Genomic DNA, 21,946 nt, shown 5'->3' on the forward strand with positions numbered 1-21,946 from the left:
TGGTGGCAATTCAGATGCTTTTCCAAGCCCTTTACACACTGAATTCACCCCGACAAATAAAAAAACAAAAACAAAAATCAAATATCCAATTTATCCTAACGACGGATGTGCACTTTCATCAGCCTCTTAAAAACATTAACAGTATTGTGAGCACTATCTGAACAACTTCCTATTGTACATGTTAGTACTGACCCATGAAGGTGGTGGATTTGAATGAAGGATTCATAATTTGAACTTTTCTTGCATTTCAAAAAAGAGTCTCAGGTCAAGAGTAGAAATGACATTATTTACACTGGTTTTCACATGCAGCTCAGAAGCTGAAAGTTGAAATTGCAGCCAAAAATCATGTCCTATCTAGATAAAAGACATGTCACACACTATCACGCTCTCTCAAGCATGATTGTTTTCTCCCTCTCTCGCTCTCTCTCTCTCTGTCTCACTCACACAAACACACTCACACTCACACACACACACACAAACTGATATCACTTCAAACGCTGATCACACCGCTGATGGGTATTTGTTTCCATTTCTTTTCTTCCTTTTAAGTTACAGTGTCCAAAGCACTTATGTTGGTTCATTTGTACATTTAAAACTGCATGACTTACGGTTATCATTGAAAGAACTGATCAGATGTGATTAACAAGGGTACATACTGGTTGAATAAGACAATACAAACAACACCAACAAAAACATTCAGGAATAGATGTATGAAACTTCCTTTCCCATCCCGTCAGCCTTCCGTTTTGCACAGCTCCCCCTTGTGGCCATTAGCTTGTAGCACAGGCTTGTCCCAGGTTAGTTTTGGGGCTGGAATAGCAGCACTTTAGAAACACAATATCTTCCTACCGGAAAAGAAAAAAATTAAACCATTGCCTTCCTCCCTGATATCCTGCCATGTAACATTTAATTTGAAATAGTGAGGGCTGAGATCAATTTGTCATGATGTGTTAAAGCCCCACCTTTCATATCCTGAAAGGTGTGCCATGCAGAGGCAAATAAAATCAGTGATAAGGGACGAAAGTAAAGAAAACAAGCCAAAAGAAAGTCTTGCACTCTTCAGACCAAAAGAAAGGACATGCTGCTCCAACATGCTTATCCAGAATCACATATTAAAACTTTAATCAGCTCTTGTTCAGATAGAAATGAATTCTAATTTAAACCTACTGGCCATAATGATGAAAAAAACTACTAGTGGCTTTGCTTGTTTGAGAGAAATTATGCTTTTAGGAAGATGCTGCATGGCAGACAAAAAGGTAGCCAGGTAACCATGAGAGCGAGCAGGCCAAGACCAAAGGGCATCATTTCAAGCACAAATTTGTAGGTTCAAGAGACTCAAATAGATGTGAACCACACATAAGGCCAGTAGGAAGAGTTACATCTCGGCAAGAACCCTGCTCCTCTTTGAAGGAGGGCGTGGACACATGAAGAGTTTGAGGGGCAGGGGAGCAGATTAAGCAAGGTGCCACTTCTGCTGCTGTGCAGCACTGTGCTTAGGTTTCTCAGTAGTAAAGTACATCATTCAGGCAAGGATTCAAACCCTAATTTCAACATCCAACAATTAGCCTACTGACTCACCAACTACCCTTGTAAAAGAAGTTAAGATGACACATCGATCATGAATGAATTATGAAGAATAGTAAATCAAATGCAGTTCAATTGCATCCTTTTAAGATTCTTTTTTTGTACATATATGCATACAATTATACTTCCTAGCTAATCTTTTAGTCTTCATGTGGGTTTTATTTAATTTGATCAGCTTTTGTTTGTTTTACAACTATATACAATGTACAGGCAGCAGATCATATATCTTTTACAATGAATGAGTGATGATACAGGGAAGTCTTTATAGACTGATGCCGACTAGATCTATTTAGACAATATACATTGTGAATAATTGGAATTTTTAGAAAATGGTATCTAAAAAAAGGATGAAAGATAGTACAAGAGACAAAATTGTAAAAGCCCTCAATATGTACAGAAAAAAAGCCAATATAGCATTTTGTCAACAAACAGAAAAAAGTTAAACTGAAATAATTTTCTCCATATACACATATCATAGCTCAAAAATATTTCCAAAGCTAATAGTTTCTCTGATTTGGTCACAGAAGTTAGAAGATAGTGAAGCATAGTGAAAAGAAGTATACAGCCTGATTGAACATCTGAGGATCTCTACACAGCATCGCAGGGCTGCTAGGCTTGTTAAGTAATGAGATGCACAAACTATCATTAGTTTCTCTCATGCAGATGCTCCCCTTGATTGCAATTCGTGACTAAACAAAGCTGTCAATCTACTGCAACTGAAAGTTAACAGAAAGAAAGAACATTGTGAGGTATTAAGGTTACTGTCCCCGACAGCATGGTCAGATTTCTGATTCGGAGAAGACGAGAGCCAAGAAATCATACTAACAGTCACCACAGAACAACCCTACCCAGTACCTCACAGAGTCATCCAAACTCACACTTCAACGTTTATTAACGGGGATGGGGGAATTTTTATGATATTTCACTTTAGTGGAACATTTATACCTTTTTTAAAAACAATTGATGCCAGCTTATGAAAAGTTTACATCTATTTAGCTGCCATAATCTTTGAGATTTGCCTTTGTTTTTCAGATTTATAACACCCAACAGGCATTTTTAATGTTTCTATGTTTTTGTCATAATAAGACAATTGCTGTGGACATCCAGGCAAGCCAATGTTAGTGGGTGGCTGATTATTAACTCATTATGACATACAAGAGTGAAAAAGTCAAACTTAATTAAATGAAGTGACACACCGATTCAAATCCATCCGGACGATGTCCCTCAGATTGAAAACACAATCAGCACACAAGCAGACTTACAAACGAAGCTCATACAGAACTCAAGAGTTCAGGGGCTTTTATCTAGCTAAGTCAGAAAGGCACATCACTTTGATATCAGGCATAAATAATTAAGTCAAATTACTGCAGAAATAAAACATACTTTCACAAAAATAGTGCCAATAAGATGAGCGTTCTCATCAAAGAAGACAGCCGTGAAAAAAAAGACTTGAGGGGAGAAAAAAAGCATTCAGTGCATGTAACTACATTCATAACAAGCTTCATTTACATGTATGTGCATGGTGACTAAGATCAACCAGGTTAAACAAATCTGAAATGTATCTAAATTGCAAGCTAGACTGATGCAGACACAGATGCAGAGAAAGTTTAAATGCAGATCTCCAACACAAATGCAATCAGCTTACCATCAGATAAATTTCAGGCCTGGATTATATCCATCCTAATGAATGAACCTCTTCAAACTACGCAAAGCAATTAACCGCTGAATTTATTATACAGATCTAAAACTAAAGCTACAGATGAGATGACTTTAGGAGAGCTGTGAGGGAAAGTCCAAACACATTCTCTGTAACTAGCCACAGGTGATCAAAGTGGGCAGCTTGGATTTTTGTATGCTCTCATCATTGTGACAAAACAAATGTAGACTACTTCCTATAGAAACATAGGATTAAGAGGTCTACGACCAGAAAAATCCCCTCCGAGCTCGAGTCAAGGTGTGATTGTGATCCTAACAATGCTCAAACATGCTTTAAGCAAATTAATGTAATTCAAAATGAATACAACTCTGACAAGTTATATCACTCATGACGTGGAGAGTCAAAAAGGGGTAATCCAGGACGTTTATGACCTCACTAAATAGACCTTTCAAAGCTTTTTCTGCTGCCATCATAGGACTGAAGGTTCATATTAAAAAATCTGATTGCAAAGCCAATCATAAATATCAATGGAGCAAAGTGTTTCAACTGCATTTTAGCGTAACTATAAATTAAAATAAAACTATGGTTACTGCAGTGCTCATAGTGGCCGACACTTTATCCCTACAGTGACTTGAGAGGTTAAGTGTACCACAGTGAATGGTGTGCGTATGTGCTTTTGTGGGTGCTGGGCGGAGGGTGCATGTGGAAAATAGTACTACTACGCAAAGAGATCAGAAGAAGAAACCAATTAAGAAAGAAAAAGATAAAGTTCATTGATTGATATGTTTTCCCAATTATTCTGGTGATGCCAATAGTCAGTAGGGTCTTCGTAACATCTGTATTTTTCTCCTGTGTTAGATGCTCTGCTGCTTCCCATGCAACTCGAGGGCAGCGGACTGCGGTGACGTCACAGGGGGATCCGTTGGAAGAAAGGAGGGAGGTGAAAGGAAAATCGTTTTCATAGTTCCCTTGGAGGGGGTGGGGGGGCTTTTAAGAGCAACAGACGCAGCTCATCACTGCCAGGACTGAGGGGGGAAGTTATTGACCTCAGCCAGGTCTTGCACAGGCGAGCCTTTGAGGGTGTACGTCAGCTTGATCCTCATTCGTAGCTGTTGCTGAAATTTTGTGAGGATGATCATGTTTATAACAGAGGAAATTGTTGCAAATCATGTAAGACTGCACATACAATAAGTGAAGACAAACTCACCTTCTGTGGGTTGAGGACTCTGATGACCTGTGTGACAGTTCCCTGGTTGAGTGCTGGGACGACATTACTGCTAGGGGAGAGGAGCTGCAGCTGGAATGTCTGACAAACAGATAGGGGACACTCTGTTAGATGAAAATTTAATGATATCCATGGAGAAATGGGGTCATTACAGCAGTATAAAATGGGGATGCTGACATTGATCGGGTGCTGACCACAAGTGATGGATTCTCAGTTCAAATGACTATCGCATTCTTTAAATTCATCAATAAGATAACGTGATTGTAAAATAGGTGAGGCGGGCCAAATAAATGTCTCTCAAACAGTGTTTTCACTGCCTGATCGATCACGGCTGCCAGGTCCTGACAATAGACACTTCTATGGCTTATCTCTCTGTCTAGTCAAGGCGAGGCTCAGGATGACGCAGTTGGCAATTGTGGGACTAATGCAATGAGGCGCGCAGTGTATTTGGGCTTTCTGGTGAATACTGAAGATCTGTAATAGCTTGTGGAACATGAACAAAGACATTAAAAGCTACTTTCTCTAAAAACATGCTGAAAATGATTTATGCTTTCCTGAGTCCAAACTAAAATTTCAGACTACAGAAAGAGATTGCAGCAAACAGACTTGTGGTCAGCAACATTACCCAGTAAAAAAGCCCATTCAGGGATGCATGATATTAGGCTTTTGCCAATATCCAAAATGCCTTATTTTTACCGATTAATGATGCCGATAATATATGCAAAGCCTTTATCGACCGATACCAATGACGTGCCAATATTTTGAACATTTTTAATTACTGGTAAAGAAAAATTCTCAAAGTGGGACTAAAAAGAAAAATAAGTCTAACATGGGTAACAAACATGAGTCGAAAGCAGTGGCTTTTACAGCATCTATTACAACACAAATTCGATCAAACAATAGGAATTGGTAATTGCAAAACTGTAGGGAACTCACATTGTGAAACTACACAGAAAAACTCATCCGTAATAAACCATTATGCATTAGAACATATTACAATTTGGCCACTTGATATCCTTGTCAAATTGTTGCTTACCTTTGGTACTGCAGCCTGAAAAACAAAGTCTGTCATATCCGCCTCGGTTGAGTTGGAAGCATGGATGGTGATGACTGCGATGTTTGGATTGGGGTTTGCTCTCTCAAATGTGAAGTCTATTTTTAGACCATTCTTGTTGTATGCTGTCATAGGAGGAATAGCTGTGTAGGGATTTCAGAGGAGCAGATCATCAAAAGATTTAGAGACATGACAAGTTATGTTTCATTAGATATGTCATGGTAATCCAAGAGAAGAAAAACACAATGACCAAGTAGTTTAATACATAAGGACAACACCACAAACTACTGTACGATCTGGGAGTGGAGGGTCAAAGGGAGCAACAGACTCTCACCTGCAGCTGCAATGTCATTAAACAGGGGCTGTGAGGAGAGGCCATCCAGGAGGAAAGGAGGTTGAGAACTGGGCACAGAGGGAGCAGGAGCAGGGGCTGGGCCGCCTGGATAAAGGGAATGGTAACACACCAGGGTTTCTGTTTACTATTTTTACACCAAAACTAGAGTACTTTACTGCTACACAGAGGTGGACACAGGCTGGACACATCACATTCACACAGGTGGCAACAACACAGCTTTAAACACGCTCCCTTGCTTTGCTCTAAAAGGGGTTATGGAGAGCTTTTAACAGAGCACCCTACCACTTAGTGAGAGGTCACCCAGCAGATCAAGCAGCTCTCCTCCAGCTGAGGCAGGCTTGGTGGGCATTGTAGTCTGGATTACTGGCACCACATCATTACCACCCAGCAGGTCTAATAAATCATTAGCCTGGAGGAAAACGACAACATGCAACCATGATGAAATACTTGAAACATTTATGTGTACACCATGTTTAAGAACAAGAATAAAACTATGTTCAAAGATCATTTTTCATTATAAATAACGTTGTATTCAGCCATTTTAGAAAATCTATACTGTCCAAAACAACTCAATTAATTCAACTTTTTTTTTACTTTTTACTTTATCACATCATGAGATTTAATATTTTTGTGCTAAACTATTGAAGCTAATTAGTAATTAAAACAGCTCTCACCTGGTTGGCTGGCTGGGTGACAGGTGGTGGATGTTTTGGCTCCACAGAGGGCTCAGTTTCCCCATTCGTCTGTACAATCTCTGTGGGGCCGTTAGAGGCGCTTTTCTCCATAATGGGCATTCGCTCTAGGAGAGCTGGCCTACAGTCAGGGAACAACAAGGAATGAGGAGAGAGACAAAAGATTGGCCAAACTCATCCACTGCAGGATATATATATGGCATAGTTGGTTGTGATGATGGGTAATGCAGTTTTACCTCATGTGGTCATATTTCTTGAAAAGCGCATTGTACTCCACAGCTCTCTGCTGAAGCTCCACATCGATGCTACTGCCATATATTGAAACCACCTTCTTGATTCGGCTAAAAACAGAATTTCAAATATTACAAGTTAGCAAAGGGGAAAAGTAGCATCAGTTATGACTAATGAACTTTATCATAAGGTTTCAATGTATAGGGTAGGTGTAAAAGGCATTTACTTACTTAACACTGCTGAAGCGAGTAGACAGCTTCATGATGGCAGTAAGGGAATAACCCCGGGTTACAGGTGTGGACAGGTTGGACACCAGGAGGCCTTCCAGCACGTCCAGAACTTCATCCTCAGTCACCTAAATCAACCAAAAGGATGAAAGCTAAACATCTGATGACCTAGTGTTTCTCTCAGGTTTGAGGTTTGTGTGCCGTCTTTAATTTGTCTGTTTGGGTGTATGTGTGGCTGGGGTTCTTCTAGATGTACCTGGATGGGCTCCTCCTCCTCACACTGTCCAGATACCAGCAGGTCTCCGTACTCTCCTATGCACCAGGACGCCACCTGCACTAGAGGTTGCTACAAAACACAGAAGCTAATATGAAATACAAACCATGCATCACATAATCAAATCTACCACTGCATGCTTCAAAGATGGAGATGTCCAAAATCGAATCATGACCTAAACCGGAACTGCTCTGACCTGTGAGATGTCATCCAGCAGTGCTTTGTAGAGTCTCTGTACTGTGTAGGCATGCATCTCCACACTGTTGGTGATGAGCTGGATGAGATTGGGAACAGAGTCGTCTCGCACATAACTCCCTGCCTGTAAGGATGAGAAGAGATAACAATGCAATCTTACATACTTATTTGGAGGTTTGCAGTAAAACTAAAGCAGCATTGGTCGAGAAGGTCTTTTGTCTGATTTGATGAGAACTAGCTCAAGGTAATACTTGATATACTCATTATAATATGAGTGCAGTGAATCAAGTCCAATCAACAACGAAAGCATCAGAAGCACTGTAGTGTTTTTGTAATATACATACTGTTGTCAGGACTCTCATAATGGTGTCTATGTGCCATCTTTTCGAAGGGGCGTACCTGTAACACAAAGAAAACACAGATTAGTCCCAGGAAAGGGCTGCAAAAGGTATCTAAACTCTAGAGAGCCAGAAGACAAATGCTGTCAGAAAATAAATGGTATCAACATAGTCAGTCAGACGATGGATCACTCTTTTTATCATCACACAGCATGTCAGCATTAGCTCATCTCATGTCCACTTGAGGAGTATGTTTTAATCTGTATTCTGTTAACACAACAGGTGGTTTTATTCCCTCTCCATAACTGACATTAAGTCTACATGTATCTAATTCATGCAGATGCAGTCAGAGCTGAAAATCTCTTTTACAACCAAGACCCACAAGGTCAAACAGAAAGTGAATCTTATGTGTAGTGACGTTAGTGTATGAGAGCCATACTTCTCTGCAGCTAGAAAGACTCCTGATGCACAGTCTGCTTTGAATTCCGGGTCACAGGAGTCCAGGAAGTAGAGCAGCTCTTTCATCATGCCTCTAATGTTGTTGCCGTTCACCAGGGCGAAGCTCAGTTCCATTGCACGTCTACATGACAACAAAAAGTAGATGGAGATTAGAAACAACTAGGATAAACACCAAGAGATGTAAACGTGTCGTAAAAGTAATGCAATGTGAATCACCTCTTGATTGACACATCCAGGTCTTTTAAACAATCCACAATGGTGCTCCGATGCCTCTGCACTGCATTGTGGTCCGTCTGTACTGTCTTTAGTAGAGATGTCAATGCCACATATCTGGAATGATGAGTTTATTTCAAAGACATCAGCAGGAATTAATGATAACGTTTTGGATGACTCAATGCACAAAGGTCAAGTGATCTAAGAGAATTAATTACCTTATATTTTTGTCATTGTTAAGAAGGAAGCGACCTAGTATGTTGATGGCCAAGACCTGAAAGATGAAAGGCATTTAGGCAAGAACAGAAAAATTCTTATACCAAGTTTTCCATTTATATTAAATTAACTCACCCTCAGTCCACTTTCAGACTTGATGTCCATTATTGTCAGCACTGTCTCGTACAGAATTGCATTGCCTACATTTTTACTCGTCTCTGTGTTTGTTGCAACCTGGAAGTATAAATATCACACATTTGTCTAAATAACACTCACTCTCAGAAATTTTGGCCAAAAGCAACACTTAGGTTTAATTCTAACCTGTGCAAGAATGTCGTTCATTGCTTCACTGGAGTCATCATCACTCCTGCCTAAAATTCGCAGTAGTCTCAATATCCGCACCTAAGGAAAGAAACAAACAGTGCAGTCCTGTCAGTTCACTTGACAAATGTGATGTACTCTATCGACCCCAGAGGTCAATTCTGGTTCCTTTCGCCTCAGTTCTTGCTTGCTTTTGTCATTTTGGTTCTTTCTCTACTGGTGCAATTTAGCCTGATTTAGTTAGGTCTGAAAATCTATCCACCCCAGGATTAGGACATTTTAATGATACAAATATGTAAATATTGATATTTACCTGCAGGAAAGGGTCGCTTATGCCTGACACATCATGCTCAGGAGAGTATCCAGACATGATTAGGTTCTTCAGGATTCTCACCAACTGTGGAACCAACTACAAAAAGACCGACAACAGAACAGAAAAGGAGAGGTATCACAATATTTTGTGTAGATCTCTCAAATGTTTTAATTTATATTTCACTGTTCCTTATTAACGTTTAAAATTTTAAATTAAAATTTCTCATTGACGGTGGCAGCCAGCCATAACTCATATCAAGAGCAAAAGGGTTGGGATTATTGTTATTTGAAGTAGCATAATATGGTTGGAACTGAGGTGATTGAACAGTCAAATTCTTTGAGGTTGTGAAATCAAACTCTTGATCAAACAAAAACATTAGGTTAGAACATTTAGCTTTGAGAGAAAAACAAAGTATGCGTACACACTTCTGTCAATCCTGAATGGCTAAATAAGCAGATGTAAATTTAAAACTAGAGTTTATTTAAATGCCAACAAAATACTGAATTATATATTAAGGTAACATTTTGTAACAATGATTAATATTCTAATCTACGTAATTTTGATCCCTCTAAAACAGGTTTTCAAAGTATACCCTTAAAGGAACATTCCAACATTTTGGGAAACGCTTTGTTTTCTTATCCAGTCTTAAATAAGAAAATTGGATGTCGATTTCATCATCCATTCATCCATTTGCACCCAGTACAGAGGACATCGGCTGCAGGGAAACTGCTGTACCAGCCCAGTTCCAATTAGATGAAATGGTGACTAGCTTAGTCACTTACAAGATACAGCATGTGAATAAAACAGGTTGTTCTGAGTTTTTAGAACGCCTCCTTGTGTGACTTTTAGTTTTGTTGCAGCCTGCTTCCAGTCTTTCTGTTATGTCAGACTGAATGTTCAAGACAAGATTACTTGAAATCGATGAAATTAATATAAATCTTCTCGAGTGTGCTGTGGATATGATATGACAAACGAGCATCCCAAAATACCAGAGCAGGATTTAATGAGGAAAAGAGGAAATCTAAACCTGTGAACTCCTGTGTCTTAACATAATATCCTAGAAGTATGTTTGCCAAACTATTTACTTTGGCTCAATACAGAAAAAAACATCTCTCAACAATTAAACAGACCTAAGACAGTAACTGTGTTCTAAGCTACCCTCTAAAGGTGACACTGATACAGTGGAAAGCATCTGTTCCTGGTGACAACACCTGTGGCAATCATGTGAAAACACACCCATCCAACTGCTTCTAAATAGACTGTGATCAAATGAGTTGCATATAATGACAGTCAAAACAATAGTGAGAAATGTTTCTGACAAATGGACCAAAAATTCTCTTAGTAAATATTCAAAACACTGACATAGTAATGATCACTGTACAAGTTAAAGAAATTAAAATTATAAATTAAAGCACAACATGACATTACTCAACACAAATTTGGTTACATCTGAGGTGACTGTGAGGAGTGATTACTATTTACAGCATGCACCAGCTATGAGATCAGAATGCACTCTTACCTTCTCATTCTAACACAATGCAGGAATTGTAACAAAGACAAATGACAGAAAAAATATGAGGTAGATGTTAGGGAGGGGAAACTGGAAATCATTCACTTTCAGAGAGCTTAAAATAATGTTTAGATCATGAGCATGAGGGGTGGTGCTTCAGGCACACTTTTGTTACACCTAGAGGAGGAGAGGTACAGCAGCAGTTGAACAAGATACAAGAGGAAAAGACAGTGGTAGGAGATAAAAGATTGAGACATACTTTGAATGTAGAACAAAACCTGTAGGGCAATCCAAACCTCAAAAGTTTAACACGTTTGTCTAGCTTAGCTATACTGAAAGAAAACGTGTATGCAAAAAGGAGAATGAAATGTGACGTGAGCTTAAGACAAATGCATAAGCAATAACTTGAACATCCTCTGGGTAAAATAATCTGTGGTTACCTTTCTGAAGTGGGCCAGCATGTCAGGACTTCTTTCACACATCTCAGTGAGGAGGACAACTGATGTATGAAGAACACCTGGGGCAAAAGACAAAGTAAAGGTTATTTGTTTTTGAATAAATATCTTGAGAAGTTTGGCTACTTTTGTTCTCTACAGCACTAATTTGTTACTGGGCATTCAGATCTAAAACGGCAAGAGACCAAGGTTGTTTTAGGTACTGAAGATGCAATAAAAATGTTTCTGGGGGGGCCTCGGCAAGTAACAGATCCATGAGTTTTACCTGTGAAATGTTCCAAACAGGTGTTTTTGGACTCACTTGTTTGAACTCAGAACAATCAAATATTCACAATAGTCAATGAAGCTCATGAGTTAAAACAATGAATATCTTGTCTTTGTACTTTTCAAAAAGGATTAGTTAATTATCACATTCTGTTTTATCTATGTTTTACACAGCAGCCCAACTCATTCAGAATCCGCGTTGTAAAAGGTACAATTATTACTTCACATCAAAAGGTCATCTAGCAAAAACGTCTGCTTGTATACATGTGATTAGTCAATGCAGTATGCTGCTAGATGTTGAAGTGGAGAATGTTTGAAGTTTAGCCAGGTTCAACTTTTTTGCAAGACAATCCTGTTTTTAAGATTTAGTCCTACAACTTGGCAACCCTGTCGTACCATGAAATGGTCTTACTGAAATGAATGTATGTCCTGTGGTAATGTCACGCAGTGTTTTTTTTCAGCCTGGACACAGACTTAATTGTGTAAAAATATCTTAACGTACATTACAAGCCATGTTTTAATATACAGGCTATGATCTTGTAGTTCTTTGCCACAGTAACCAGGCTGACCAATCACACAGAAGCCAAAGTCAGATGTCAAAAAATATGATGTATCAGCATACTTATGAGTAACTGCAGAGGACATCAGGTGACAGCATCATAAATCTGCAAGATTATCTCACAGGCTAATCATTTCCTCGTGACCTGATCTGAATATTACAAGGCTGAAAACTCATCGTCTAAGTGACAGCAGGGCAGGCAGCAGTCTGAAGCCACACAAAACATCTATACATGAGCAGGGCTCCAGACTGCGACCAAATGGTCGCATTTTGCGCCTAAAATTAGACACAGTGCGAGTAAATTTTTCATCTACTCGCGCATGCGCGACCAGTAAATTTGCTGTTTTTTTTTTTTTGGTTATTAAATATTTTTGTTGCTGACAAACTTGTTCTACGCTTCAGCCCACTATAGTTAGCGGTAATGCCTGAATGAGTGGTTTGCCAACCGACATTAACTCCAGAAGAAGAAGAAAGGAGACGAAAACAGAAGAAGAAGGCTGGCCAATGTGTGCGAGAGCGGCGGCGGCGGGGGGTGGGGGGGGGGATGACCACTGTGATAGGCTAATGTGTGAAAAGAGGTGGGTCTTGGGGGTTATCGCGCGAAATCCACAGATTTCACATAGCGGTGTCTCCTGTAAACAATGGACAGTAGGCTCGTTCGAGATGAGCCAGGCCTGCGCAGAATCGATCACCGGCGACCACCGCACAATGCATGCCGGTTAGATTTGTGTCCGACTTGACCCCGACTTGCTCTGACGTCATGCACGCGCCAGCAACGATAACCTCGAGAGATCAAGGCGGCCGCAGTTTTTAGAGCCAGGCGCCGCAGTTGGTCTCCACCGACTGCAAGACCGCAGGGCATGATGGGAAACGCCTGGCTGTCGCCTGATCAAAGAGCTGATTGGCTCTTAGTTAGGACTACAAACACTACGTTTTGTCCAAAATCCTAATTTTCTGTGTAATTGTTATATTTAATGCTAGATTATATGAATCTCATGTTGTGCAATGAAGGTTTAATCTGTTAACAAACATATTTTGTGTGGTTGATAATAATAATAATAATAATAATAATGAAGGTTATTTGTATAACACTTATCAAAACGAGCAATCAGTGCTTTACAAGGCAGACAAAAAGAACAAAGGATAGAATACAATGCCAGATACACACATATTCCCACATATATACTGTATATAATTACAAATATAAATACATCAATAAATAAAGATTATAAGAAACCTTTGCTGCTCGTCCTCCCCATGTGCAGCCTATATATGTAGCTGTGAGAACGTTCTGACTGTTAATTCAGTAGTTCAGTTTCTTAAATTTAGGGATTGTATGATTTATAAATGACAGTGCCTTTACATAAATCTACATTGTAGGCAATTCCTGTTCAATAAATATGACTTCCAAGGGCTAACATCTGCCCAGTCGTTCTGATTCTCACCTCAATCATAACAGTGGCATCTTAAACAAATAAAAAGTTTTGATTGACACATTTAGCCCACAGTGAAAAGTAGTTATCATTTTAGAAAAATCCACTTTGTATGACCTCAAAACCGTGAACCTAAAAAGTATGATCAATTCATTGGTACAAAGTTTGTGACTTTTAAATGGGTCCGACTCAGATTGTGAGGAAACGGTCGTGGCGAAAAAAGGCAGGAAATTCAGCTTTCGCGATGAGTGGCTGCGCGAGTTCACCTGGCTGAGGTATTTCAGGGAGACGAATTCAATGAACTGCAAATTCTGCTGTCGATACCCACAACATGCGGGGAACACGAAATTTGCTGATAAGACTGGCACTACACAATTAAAACACGACAATTAAAACACTACTGTTGTTGTCAGTAGAGCATAAATATTCACTTTGTGTTTTTAAGCTGTATAACTGGTGTATGTTATTAAAACTATTGCACAAGTTTATAAGATTGTAGTTTATGCATTTATTGTCAAAGTATTTATCAGTAATACAGTGAAAATGATAGGAAAACTTTGCAAGTCGATTTATAGTGTGCGCCCCTAAATTTTCTGCTTGCGCCCCTAAAATTTTAAGTTAGGGGCCACTGTGCTCCTAGTAAAAAAAGTTAGTCTGGAGCCCTGATGAGTTATATTTTAACTTTTTGACTGAACATTTGTACATGTGAGACAACTTTTTCACATCATTGAGAAGGTTGGGTGTTTGTTTTAAAGTGCAATCATATTTGCATTCACTTACAAACACATTTGCATAAGAGTTTGCATATTTGTCTATCTTATGGCCATGTTGCACCAGCTTCCATTTATACATTATTCAGTGGTGTGCACTGCAGGTCAGAGTGAATGAAGCATACAATTGTAAAATACATCCATTTTGAAATTGCCTTATCTGAAGCAATCACTATTGCATTATCACACAATGTCAAAGAAGATCAAGATATTTCAGCACTGTGACAAAAAATCTTTTCCTGTGACATGTCTCTCCTGTGTAGGGGGGGCTCAAACCCCAGAGTTTATGACAGACTCATTAATTCCACTCTCCTCTGCAAAGGACACCGCGAAAAAGGACATTAGCTGCCCAGCTGTTCTGACCAAATGACTGTGAGTGAAACGAAAATAGTACAAAGTCTGCATACGTCCCTCACAAGCCAGCTACTGCATCCTGACAAACCGTTTACACGTACCGTGGTTTTTCTCGCTCAGCAGGTTTTTTGTGGCTGGAAGGAACATTTCCATGAGTTCTGGAACCTTCCTGATGACATGAACTGCACACAACGCCGCCTGTCAACACAAAAGACACTGAATGAAGAAACAGCCCAACCTTTAACATGACATTTCACTTCAGAGCATTTCGTGTAACTGTTGGCACATACAGTATGCCTACATTTTCAATCATTGATGTTCAAATATTCATCTAAAAATGACAACAATGAGGCTTACTTTTTTCCTTAAGTAGGAGTTGGATGTTTTGAGCAGCTTCTCTACCTCCCCCGCCAGGTCACGACACATTTCTGAGGAACCCATGCAGCCCAAAGTGCACAAGGCCAGGCCCTGGACGTATTGTGTGCTGTGATTCAAGTCACTGGAATAAGAGAATACAGTTGAATGAACCATGGAAACACAGAGGTAACCATACACCAAACATTTTGAATAACATTTCCAGGAGCAGGAAAGTTAGATTTTGGGAATCCAAATTGCCATCACTTCATACTTTGAAGCACAGGTCATAAATTTCATCTTTCACCAAGAACAAATTACTGCAACTGTGCATTGAAAGAAAAATATTAAATATATTCAATGCGGTTCCTCCACTTACTTCTTAATGCAATTTGTCATTAGTAGGTGGACGTCCTGCCTCTCATCCAACAGCAGCATAGCTCCCAAATAACCTATTCGTTTGTCAGTGAACTTCTGGGACGCAATCAGCTTCAGGCACTCCAGCTGTAAAACAAGTCAACATGTCAAAAACTGTTTTAATAATGTCATTGATTATCGGAAATAGAAAGGCCTCTTATATTCATTTTGTCCATCCCTAAACATACCTGCCCAAAGTGTGCTGGGTAGCCCAACATGTGCATATAAAGTAGCTTTGCCACATTTCTGCAACGGTATGTATTGTCTTCCTCTCTAAAGGACGAGCGGATAGCAGCACACTCTTTCTGGATCATCTCGCGCTCCTCTGCCTGGGTCCGTGCTGTCCGGATAGTCCGGATCAGCTCCCGCAGTCTGATCGGAGCTGGCATTCTCTGGAAAACATGAAGGAAAGAAACACGTTGGCACCCATTGCCTCAGGGTTGGCACCAGACTAGACCTCATCGAAACAGAAAAGCTACACTTCTTATGAAGATATATGAGGACAAATAAAACCCTCAGCAGTGAAGCTTTTAATATCACTTACACACCTAAAATATGTTAGCCTTGGATCAAGAATATGGCGTCTGGCAGGGCAAGAAATCTGAGTGCTGACCTGCTACACTTACAAAGTAAGTGCAGTAGATGTGAACACATTCTCTTGTCATATTGTGTTTTTTGGGTGACAAAGCAAGAAGAATATGATGAAATGTAAAGAATATTTGGCTTAACGAGGCAAATAAATGACTGTTTCATTTACAGCTGCATTTCTAACTAATATTTAGACTGCAGAGAGAAAAAGGAGAATAGCAGGTGAAATTCCATTCCCTCGTGGAGAAGCTTCTGAGAGTACACAAGCTTTAAGCCACAGGAAGAGGTTTAAATATTTATAAGTACAGGCTTAGTTGTGAGAATAAATTCTCGTGTTTATATGTACCAACAACACCCAAAAAAAATGACCATTTACAAAAGCAGAGATAAAAGCATAGAACAGTCACTATGCTTACTTATTCAAAAGAGGCAAGGTGGCGGCATGAACTGAAGCTGTACTGTCATGATGCTGTTATATTCTGAAGTGATATCTAAGAAACTAATTTCTTGCAGAATTTAGGATAAACACACACTTAAGTGAAGCAGGGCTAAGTAACTAACTATTTATTTTTTATGAAAGTAAGGGGCAGGACAGCCTAATGCATGGAGAAATGATGAAACAGAACTGTATTTTTAAATGGCCAATGATAAACAGGAAGAAGCCTCATAGGATTTGTTGTACAATCTCTGTAGTGCTGTGCTGTGGCTGGTTTCTTACAATATCTTCATTTAACAGGTCTGTTCAGTCAAGATGGCATAAAAATAGCTCGCTGACTCCACTTTTCATTTGAGCACATTTTAAAAGAGGTTCTCTTACTAAATAAAAGTATTCAGACTAAAAATCTAAATCCAAGTTTGGCATTTGGTAAAATGTAAATGTTGACATGTAGGATCTCAGGTGTTTGCCTCAGATTTCTACAACGTTCAACATCTCAATTTCAATTCTAATCGAAACTGGAAAAGTTATTAAAGGCGACCTCCTCAACTTAGAGAGAGGTACATTTTGTCTCCCATCTCATTAAGTCTTTTATCTGGCAGCATGCAGTACATAATTAAGCTGCTACAGCAACAGAAACGATGGTAATTACTTGCTGAGCAAATCCATTTTGGAAGACAGGAACATAAAAGGCATTTGGACAGCGCAGAGACCTTAAAAAAAAAAAATCGCATGATGTGATGAATTAGTGAATGGTACTGCTCTGATAAACATTGTTCCTCATGAGCAATGTAATTCTTCTAAATAAGTGGCTGAAGTGATGAGTACTTTATAAAAACACATCTACAAAGATTTGACCCAACTAGCTTCTAAGGATGGTTTGAAGTCAGTCTACCTTTGATTTTAATATTCAAGTCAGGTAGAAGATTTCAGTGACCACAAAACATCACACAATAAATGGATTATGCATTTTTTTCTCTCTATGTAATTACTACACCACAGAAAAAGTGTTGTGAACTCTGACACAGGCTGCCTTAATAATGTACAACTACAAAATAAATGTGAAAATCTTTACTTTGCAGTCGAGGGGGTAATTCCTCCTGTTGAAATGCTGTCATGCTGAGCATCAGAGAAATACGATTTTGATATGATTTTCCATGACACCAACAGGCGACACTATACTAAATATATATGCCGTGTAACATGAAGACATCTTTGTGTTGTAACTCTGTTAAACCGTTACCATTTTAAACCACAGAACCATGTCGTAAGCATTTGTCTTATTCAGTAATGTAGCAGCCACCGTTCCCCCTCGAGTCCGGCCATAAGACTTATGGAAATCTTCCTAGGTCCTGAGCTGGCTAATTGCCAGAGCGCCTTGCATGGAAAATCAACTACAGCTCCTGTTTCCATGTGACACTGACTCCAACAATTGCCTGAGCATTTATAGATTAAGGTGACAGTGAAAATGAGCTTTAAATTAACCCTACATCAAGTTTAAAATTTGTTTTAGATACACTGTGGTTGGCCCTTACTCTTATTTATAAACCTGTATACTGTGGAGGTTGCACTAATTTTATCTGAATGGCAAAAAAAAAATCTTCCAATCTAACTATCGCTGATGAGATCAAATGAAATTCTTTGAATCTATGCCAGTCTACTGAGGGAAATAAGGATCCAGACACAGAGGGAATGAGGGCATCATTTGTTGCATAAGGCGGTGGTTTGTAGAGAATCTAGGAATTCACTGTGATCAAAGAGGGGTAGGGAGGGTGGTCAGGCAAGGCCACACTTTAATAAAGCCAGAGATCTACTGTCTGCCTTAACACCATTTAAATTACCTGAGCTGAATGGACCTAGTGTTGGGCTCCATAAATCATGAGTCGCTGCCTCTTGCTGTGCTTATAATCAAATGTGTACACATAAAAGAAGGTAAATCCAGCCTCTGCTGAGAGCAGATTAAATTACAGTTCTTCATTCTTGCAATTGCAATACTTTACAATACTTTTTTATTGCCGTTACTGTTTCTAAGGAGTGAAAGTGTCTTTAGTTAAAAAAAAAAACAACTTAAAGGATGTGTTGAACACATGGTAGTTGGATTACAAAGTACACAGGATGGTGGAGCCTTGAGTTTAGCCAGTAGTTGGGCAGTAACAGCCTCGGGTTCACTCACCAAGGTCAGCTTTACTCAACCTCACTACAAAGACAAACAGGGAAGTGTTCTGCTGTAGAGCCATACTACATATTAAAGTGGTGATCACACAAGTGACGACAGCCCATACAGACAGACAGACAAAACGGCTCAGTGTACTTGAACATACAGTATCTTGCCCAAGTCGACAATGTCAAAAGGCACAGGTCCACGCCCTGCACAAGAAGTTGAAGGAAAAAAAAAAACACAAAGTGTGTCACTACTGTAGAGGAAATAGCAGAGCTCATCGCAGGTGCACCATGCCATGACCAAACAACAGTTTTGCATGCATCTCATTTTAAGCAAGATCTCAGAGTGATTATCCCTAAGACCTCTGAATGTCTTTATACCATTAACAACCTGACTAACACTATGGGTAATTTATTCAGACTGTGCTATATCATTAACACATCTTTCCTATATGGGCGTACTTTGCATGTACTTTGAAATGTTCATAACAAGCTTTTTCTCTCCTGAGATTTGGAGAGCCAGCCTAGATTAGCATCCAGAGCCTGACAACCAGCAACAAGCAAAAAAGCGTGCCACACCTCCCCTTTTACCACAGGGAACATTCAACCTGTCAAGTCCGAGACATTATACCAAAAGCATTAAGAGATAAAACACAGTGGTTTTACATTAGATTATTGAACACCATGAGGACTGCATACATAGAAACTGAAAGCACAGATGTAACAATTCAAGACTGCCATCTTTGCTGGGAGAGAGTTGCACCATTAAACTAGACAAAAAGATCATTAGACAGCTGCAAGATGAAGAAAATACAGAGACACCACTGGGGAGAAGCCTTTTCCCTACTCAATTTGCCAGGCACCTGCACTTTGTCTCTTATTTTCTCTCTGTGCTCAGATATGCACTCAGATGTTATAAATGAAATACTACAAAGGCAGATCACTCTATTCCTTCTAATATCATCAACCTGAAGTGATCACTTGCCCGTAGCAATAAATGATTTATAATTCTACATGAGTACACAATAAGGGAAAGCAAAACTGAAAGTGTAAAAATGAAATCAAATCGGCATTGTACATGCCACTGTTAAATGTATGTGAAGTTATTTTACTTATATGTGGAGGGCCTGGTGTTCAGAAGAGAGAGCCAAGAGTCGTTACTGAGCCAAACTCTAACTATTTGGCAATAATGTAAATTAATAGCTAAACCTAGATGGTCTGCAGTTACTCAACAGATCTCAAACCAACAAAAAATGTCAAAAATATGGAGATCTAATGAGGAGCCAGCTGTGTCCCGTGTGGGTTCATGTCTTTAGCCCCCAGACAACTTCAACCTTTCACCGCTCCAAAGTTGTAGGTTCTGTTAACCTTTACAAATAGATTCTTCTTCTTTTTTTTTGCTATGTTAGGTTGCAAACTAGCCAGCAGGCAAAGCTTGCACAGGAACTAACACTAGCGCTCAAAAACAAATAGTAATTCTACCTCGCCCTATGCTCTCTCCATCACTGACTTTGTGGGGCTACAGTGACTGTGAGGAAGTGAACTATAAATTTAAAATATCTGTGAGATTAACAATTCGCTACAGTGCAAGTCAAATGTGTACCCAAGGCAGTGGCAATGCTCACTATACACTATGCAAGTCAGAATTGTAGACACAGTGACAATGCCTGGTATGAATTTGTTTCTATATAGTGTGATTAACATCTGCTAACCCTGCTGTAAAACAAAGCTCTACTTAATGCATCTGCTCAAACGAGTATTATGCCACAAAGGTAGTCACTGCATCACTGTCAGCAGCAGGAAAGGTTAAGTGGTTTTTAATTAAGGCCACAGCTGTCTTGTTTTAAGCATAACATTAAGCAGTGGTAATATTATTGCATTGTATTACCTATCAAAGGATAACTTTGAGTTCTCTTCACCATAGGCACTGTAAGTATTAGACAAGTGTATCCTATAAAAGAGTGGTTATTACACAGGAGCTGGTTGATATTGTGGAAGGGCACTTACTCCACTTCCACAGCTATCACAAAAAGAGATGTGGCAAAGATGTACAGGAATCACCCATACTGCACGTCATACTCATTAATCCACTTCCTACTTACAGCTGACTTCCTTAACGTTAACCCAAAAATTGTTTTTTGAAAAAAGCGCCATATGTTATTTACACATTATTTTTAAAATGTTACTTTCTTAACTAAGATGTTGTCAACACTAAGTAACTAACTTAAGAAACTAGAGTAAAAAGGAGTCCACGTCCTTAACACAGTAAGCTAGCTATCGTTAGCTTCCTAGACATCCGAATGCAACGATTAAGCATTGCTGATATATTGCCAATCTGTCAAAGTTTGGAGACGTCTGATATTAATACTTGCGTTTGAGCCAAACGTGAAATGCTTAATGTTACTTAGCTGCTACAAATTACACATCGCAAAAGTCAGCTAACAACAAGCTAACACTTGTACAGTCTGATATTTTCAGAGAGAGGGCAACATATTAGGCTGACATCACAGCAGTAGCTTCACCTTGGCTGACATTATTTCGTCAAATGATGGTTTACATCAACAGCATTTGACAATATTGTCAAACTGAGACGAGAGGCCATTACATGCTCGGCATGACACCTGAATCTGGTCGCCGATTGATCAGGGCATGATGCAGTTTAGGCCTTCTCGGAGCATTTGGATTATCAAGCTAGCGAGATCTCTGTGGCGTTAGCTAGCTACCTGACCACTCGTTAGTTTCTCTATTACCTACTCCGAATACTATCCGAGTTAAAAAATCAAGTGTGAATTACGTTTGCTAGCTAGAAAGACATGCAACATAAATTTGGCATTAACTTACGTGTTGTCACGATGATTATGACTTAGTGGACAACCACACAACATAAATGGCTATTGGGCTTTACATCCCTAGCCCAGCAGGTAGTTAGCAAGGCTACAGCTATGAGGCAATGCTAGCCATGCTAGCTAACTTAGCTGCTGACAGGCACAACCCCGGTGTACTGAGGGCTGCGACTTCCTATGCAGCGCCACAGTGAGAGTTGTCAACGTAGATACAAACAAACCACTGATTATTACTCACACGTAAAGCCATTTTCATACATTTCTGCCGACATATTATCCTTAGAATATACTTACTAGCCGTAATGATGCCAGAAAATGACTGGAATCGTCTCTATTAGCAATGGAGGGAGGAACACACTAGACATGCAAAATGGTGGCTACTCCAGCCTCAGCACATCTACCGCAGGCGGAGGGTTACACTGACATATCCCAGAGGCTCGCGAAAGAAG

The 21,946-nt window shown here is 39.5% G+C and overlaps 1 protein-coding gene across 2 annotated transcripts; it reads right to left on the reverse strand.

The window, feature by feature from the left end:
* Positions 1-1,717: 1,717 nt before the first annotated feature.
* ap1g1 (adaptor related protein complex 1 subunit gamma 1) lies at positions 1,718-21,896 on the reverse strand. Of its 2 annotated transcripts, none has more exons than XM_073463918.1 (23): positions 21,792-21,896; positions 15,659-15,862; positions 15,433-15,557; positions 15,057-15,198; positions 14,801-14,897; positions 11,305-11,381; positions 9,355-9,450; positions 9,042-9,122; positions 8,856-8,954; positions 8,723-8,778; positions 8,508-8,621; positions 8,272-8,412; positions 7,839-7,893; positions 7,496-7,618; positions 7,282-7,371; positions 7,029-7,153; positions 6,804-6,908; positions 6,550-6,688; positions 6,158-6,284; positions 5,855-5,959; positions 5,503-5,663; positions 4,449-4,547; positions 1,718-4,356 (listed from the first exon to the last, which is right to left on the reverse strand). In XM_073463918.1, exons 2-23 carry the CDS (start codon positions 15,857-15,859, stop codon positions 4,255-4,257), a joined length of 2,460 nt encoding a protein of 819 aa, XP_073320019.1. In that variant the 5' UTR covers positions 15,860-15,862; positions 21,792-21,896; the 3' UTR covers positions 1,718-4,254. The 2 variants fall into 2 exon arrangements, with proteins under 2 accessions (XP_073320019.1, XP_073320020.1); XM_073463919.1 differs by lacking the exon at positions 21,792-21,896 and adding an exon at positions 21,496-21,511.
* Between the last annotated feature and the right edge of the window lie 50 nt (positions 21,897-21,946).

Source organism: Pagrus major, chromosome 4, assembly GCF_040436345.1.
Source record: "Pagrus major chromosome 4, Pma_NU_1.0".
NCBI lineage: Eukaryota > Metazoa > Chordata > Actinopteri > Spariformes > Sparidae > Pagrus > Pagrus major.

What these genes read in the sequence shown, in the direction of transcription:
- ap1g1 (XM_073463918.1), bottom strand. Translation starts at nt 15,859, where the DNA reads ATGCCAGCTCCGATCAGACTGCGGGAGCTGATCCGGACTATCCGGACA. An exon ending in CTGGATGTGTCAATCAAGAG is followed by an intron (nt 8,413 to 8,507) that starts GTGATTCACATT and finishes GTTGTCATGTAG; the next exon opens with ACGTGCAATGGAACTGAGCT. An exon ending in AGGAGGAGGAGCCCATCCAG is followed by an intron (nt 7,154 to 7,281) that starts GTACATCTAGAA and finishes TGGTTGATTTAG; the next exon opens with GTGACTGAGGATGAAGTTCT.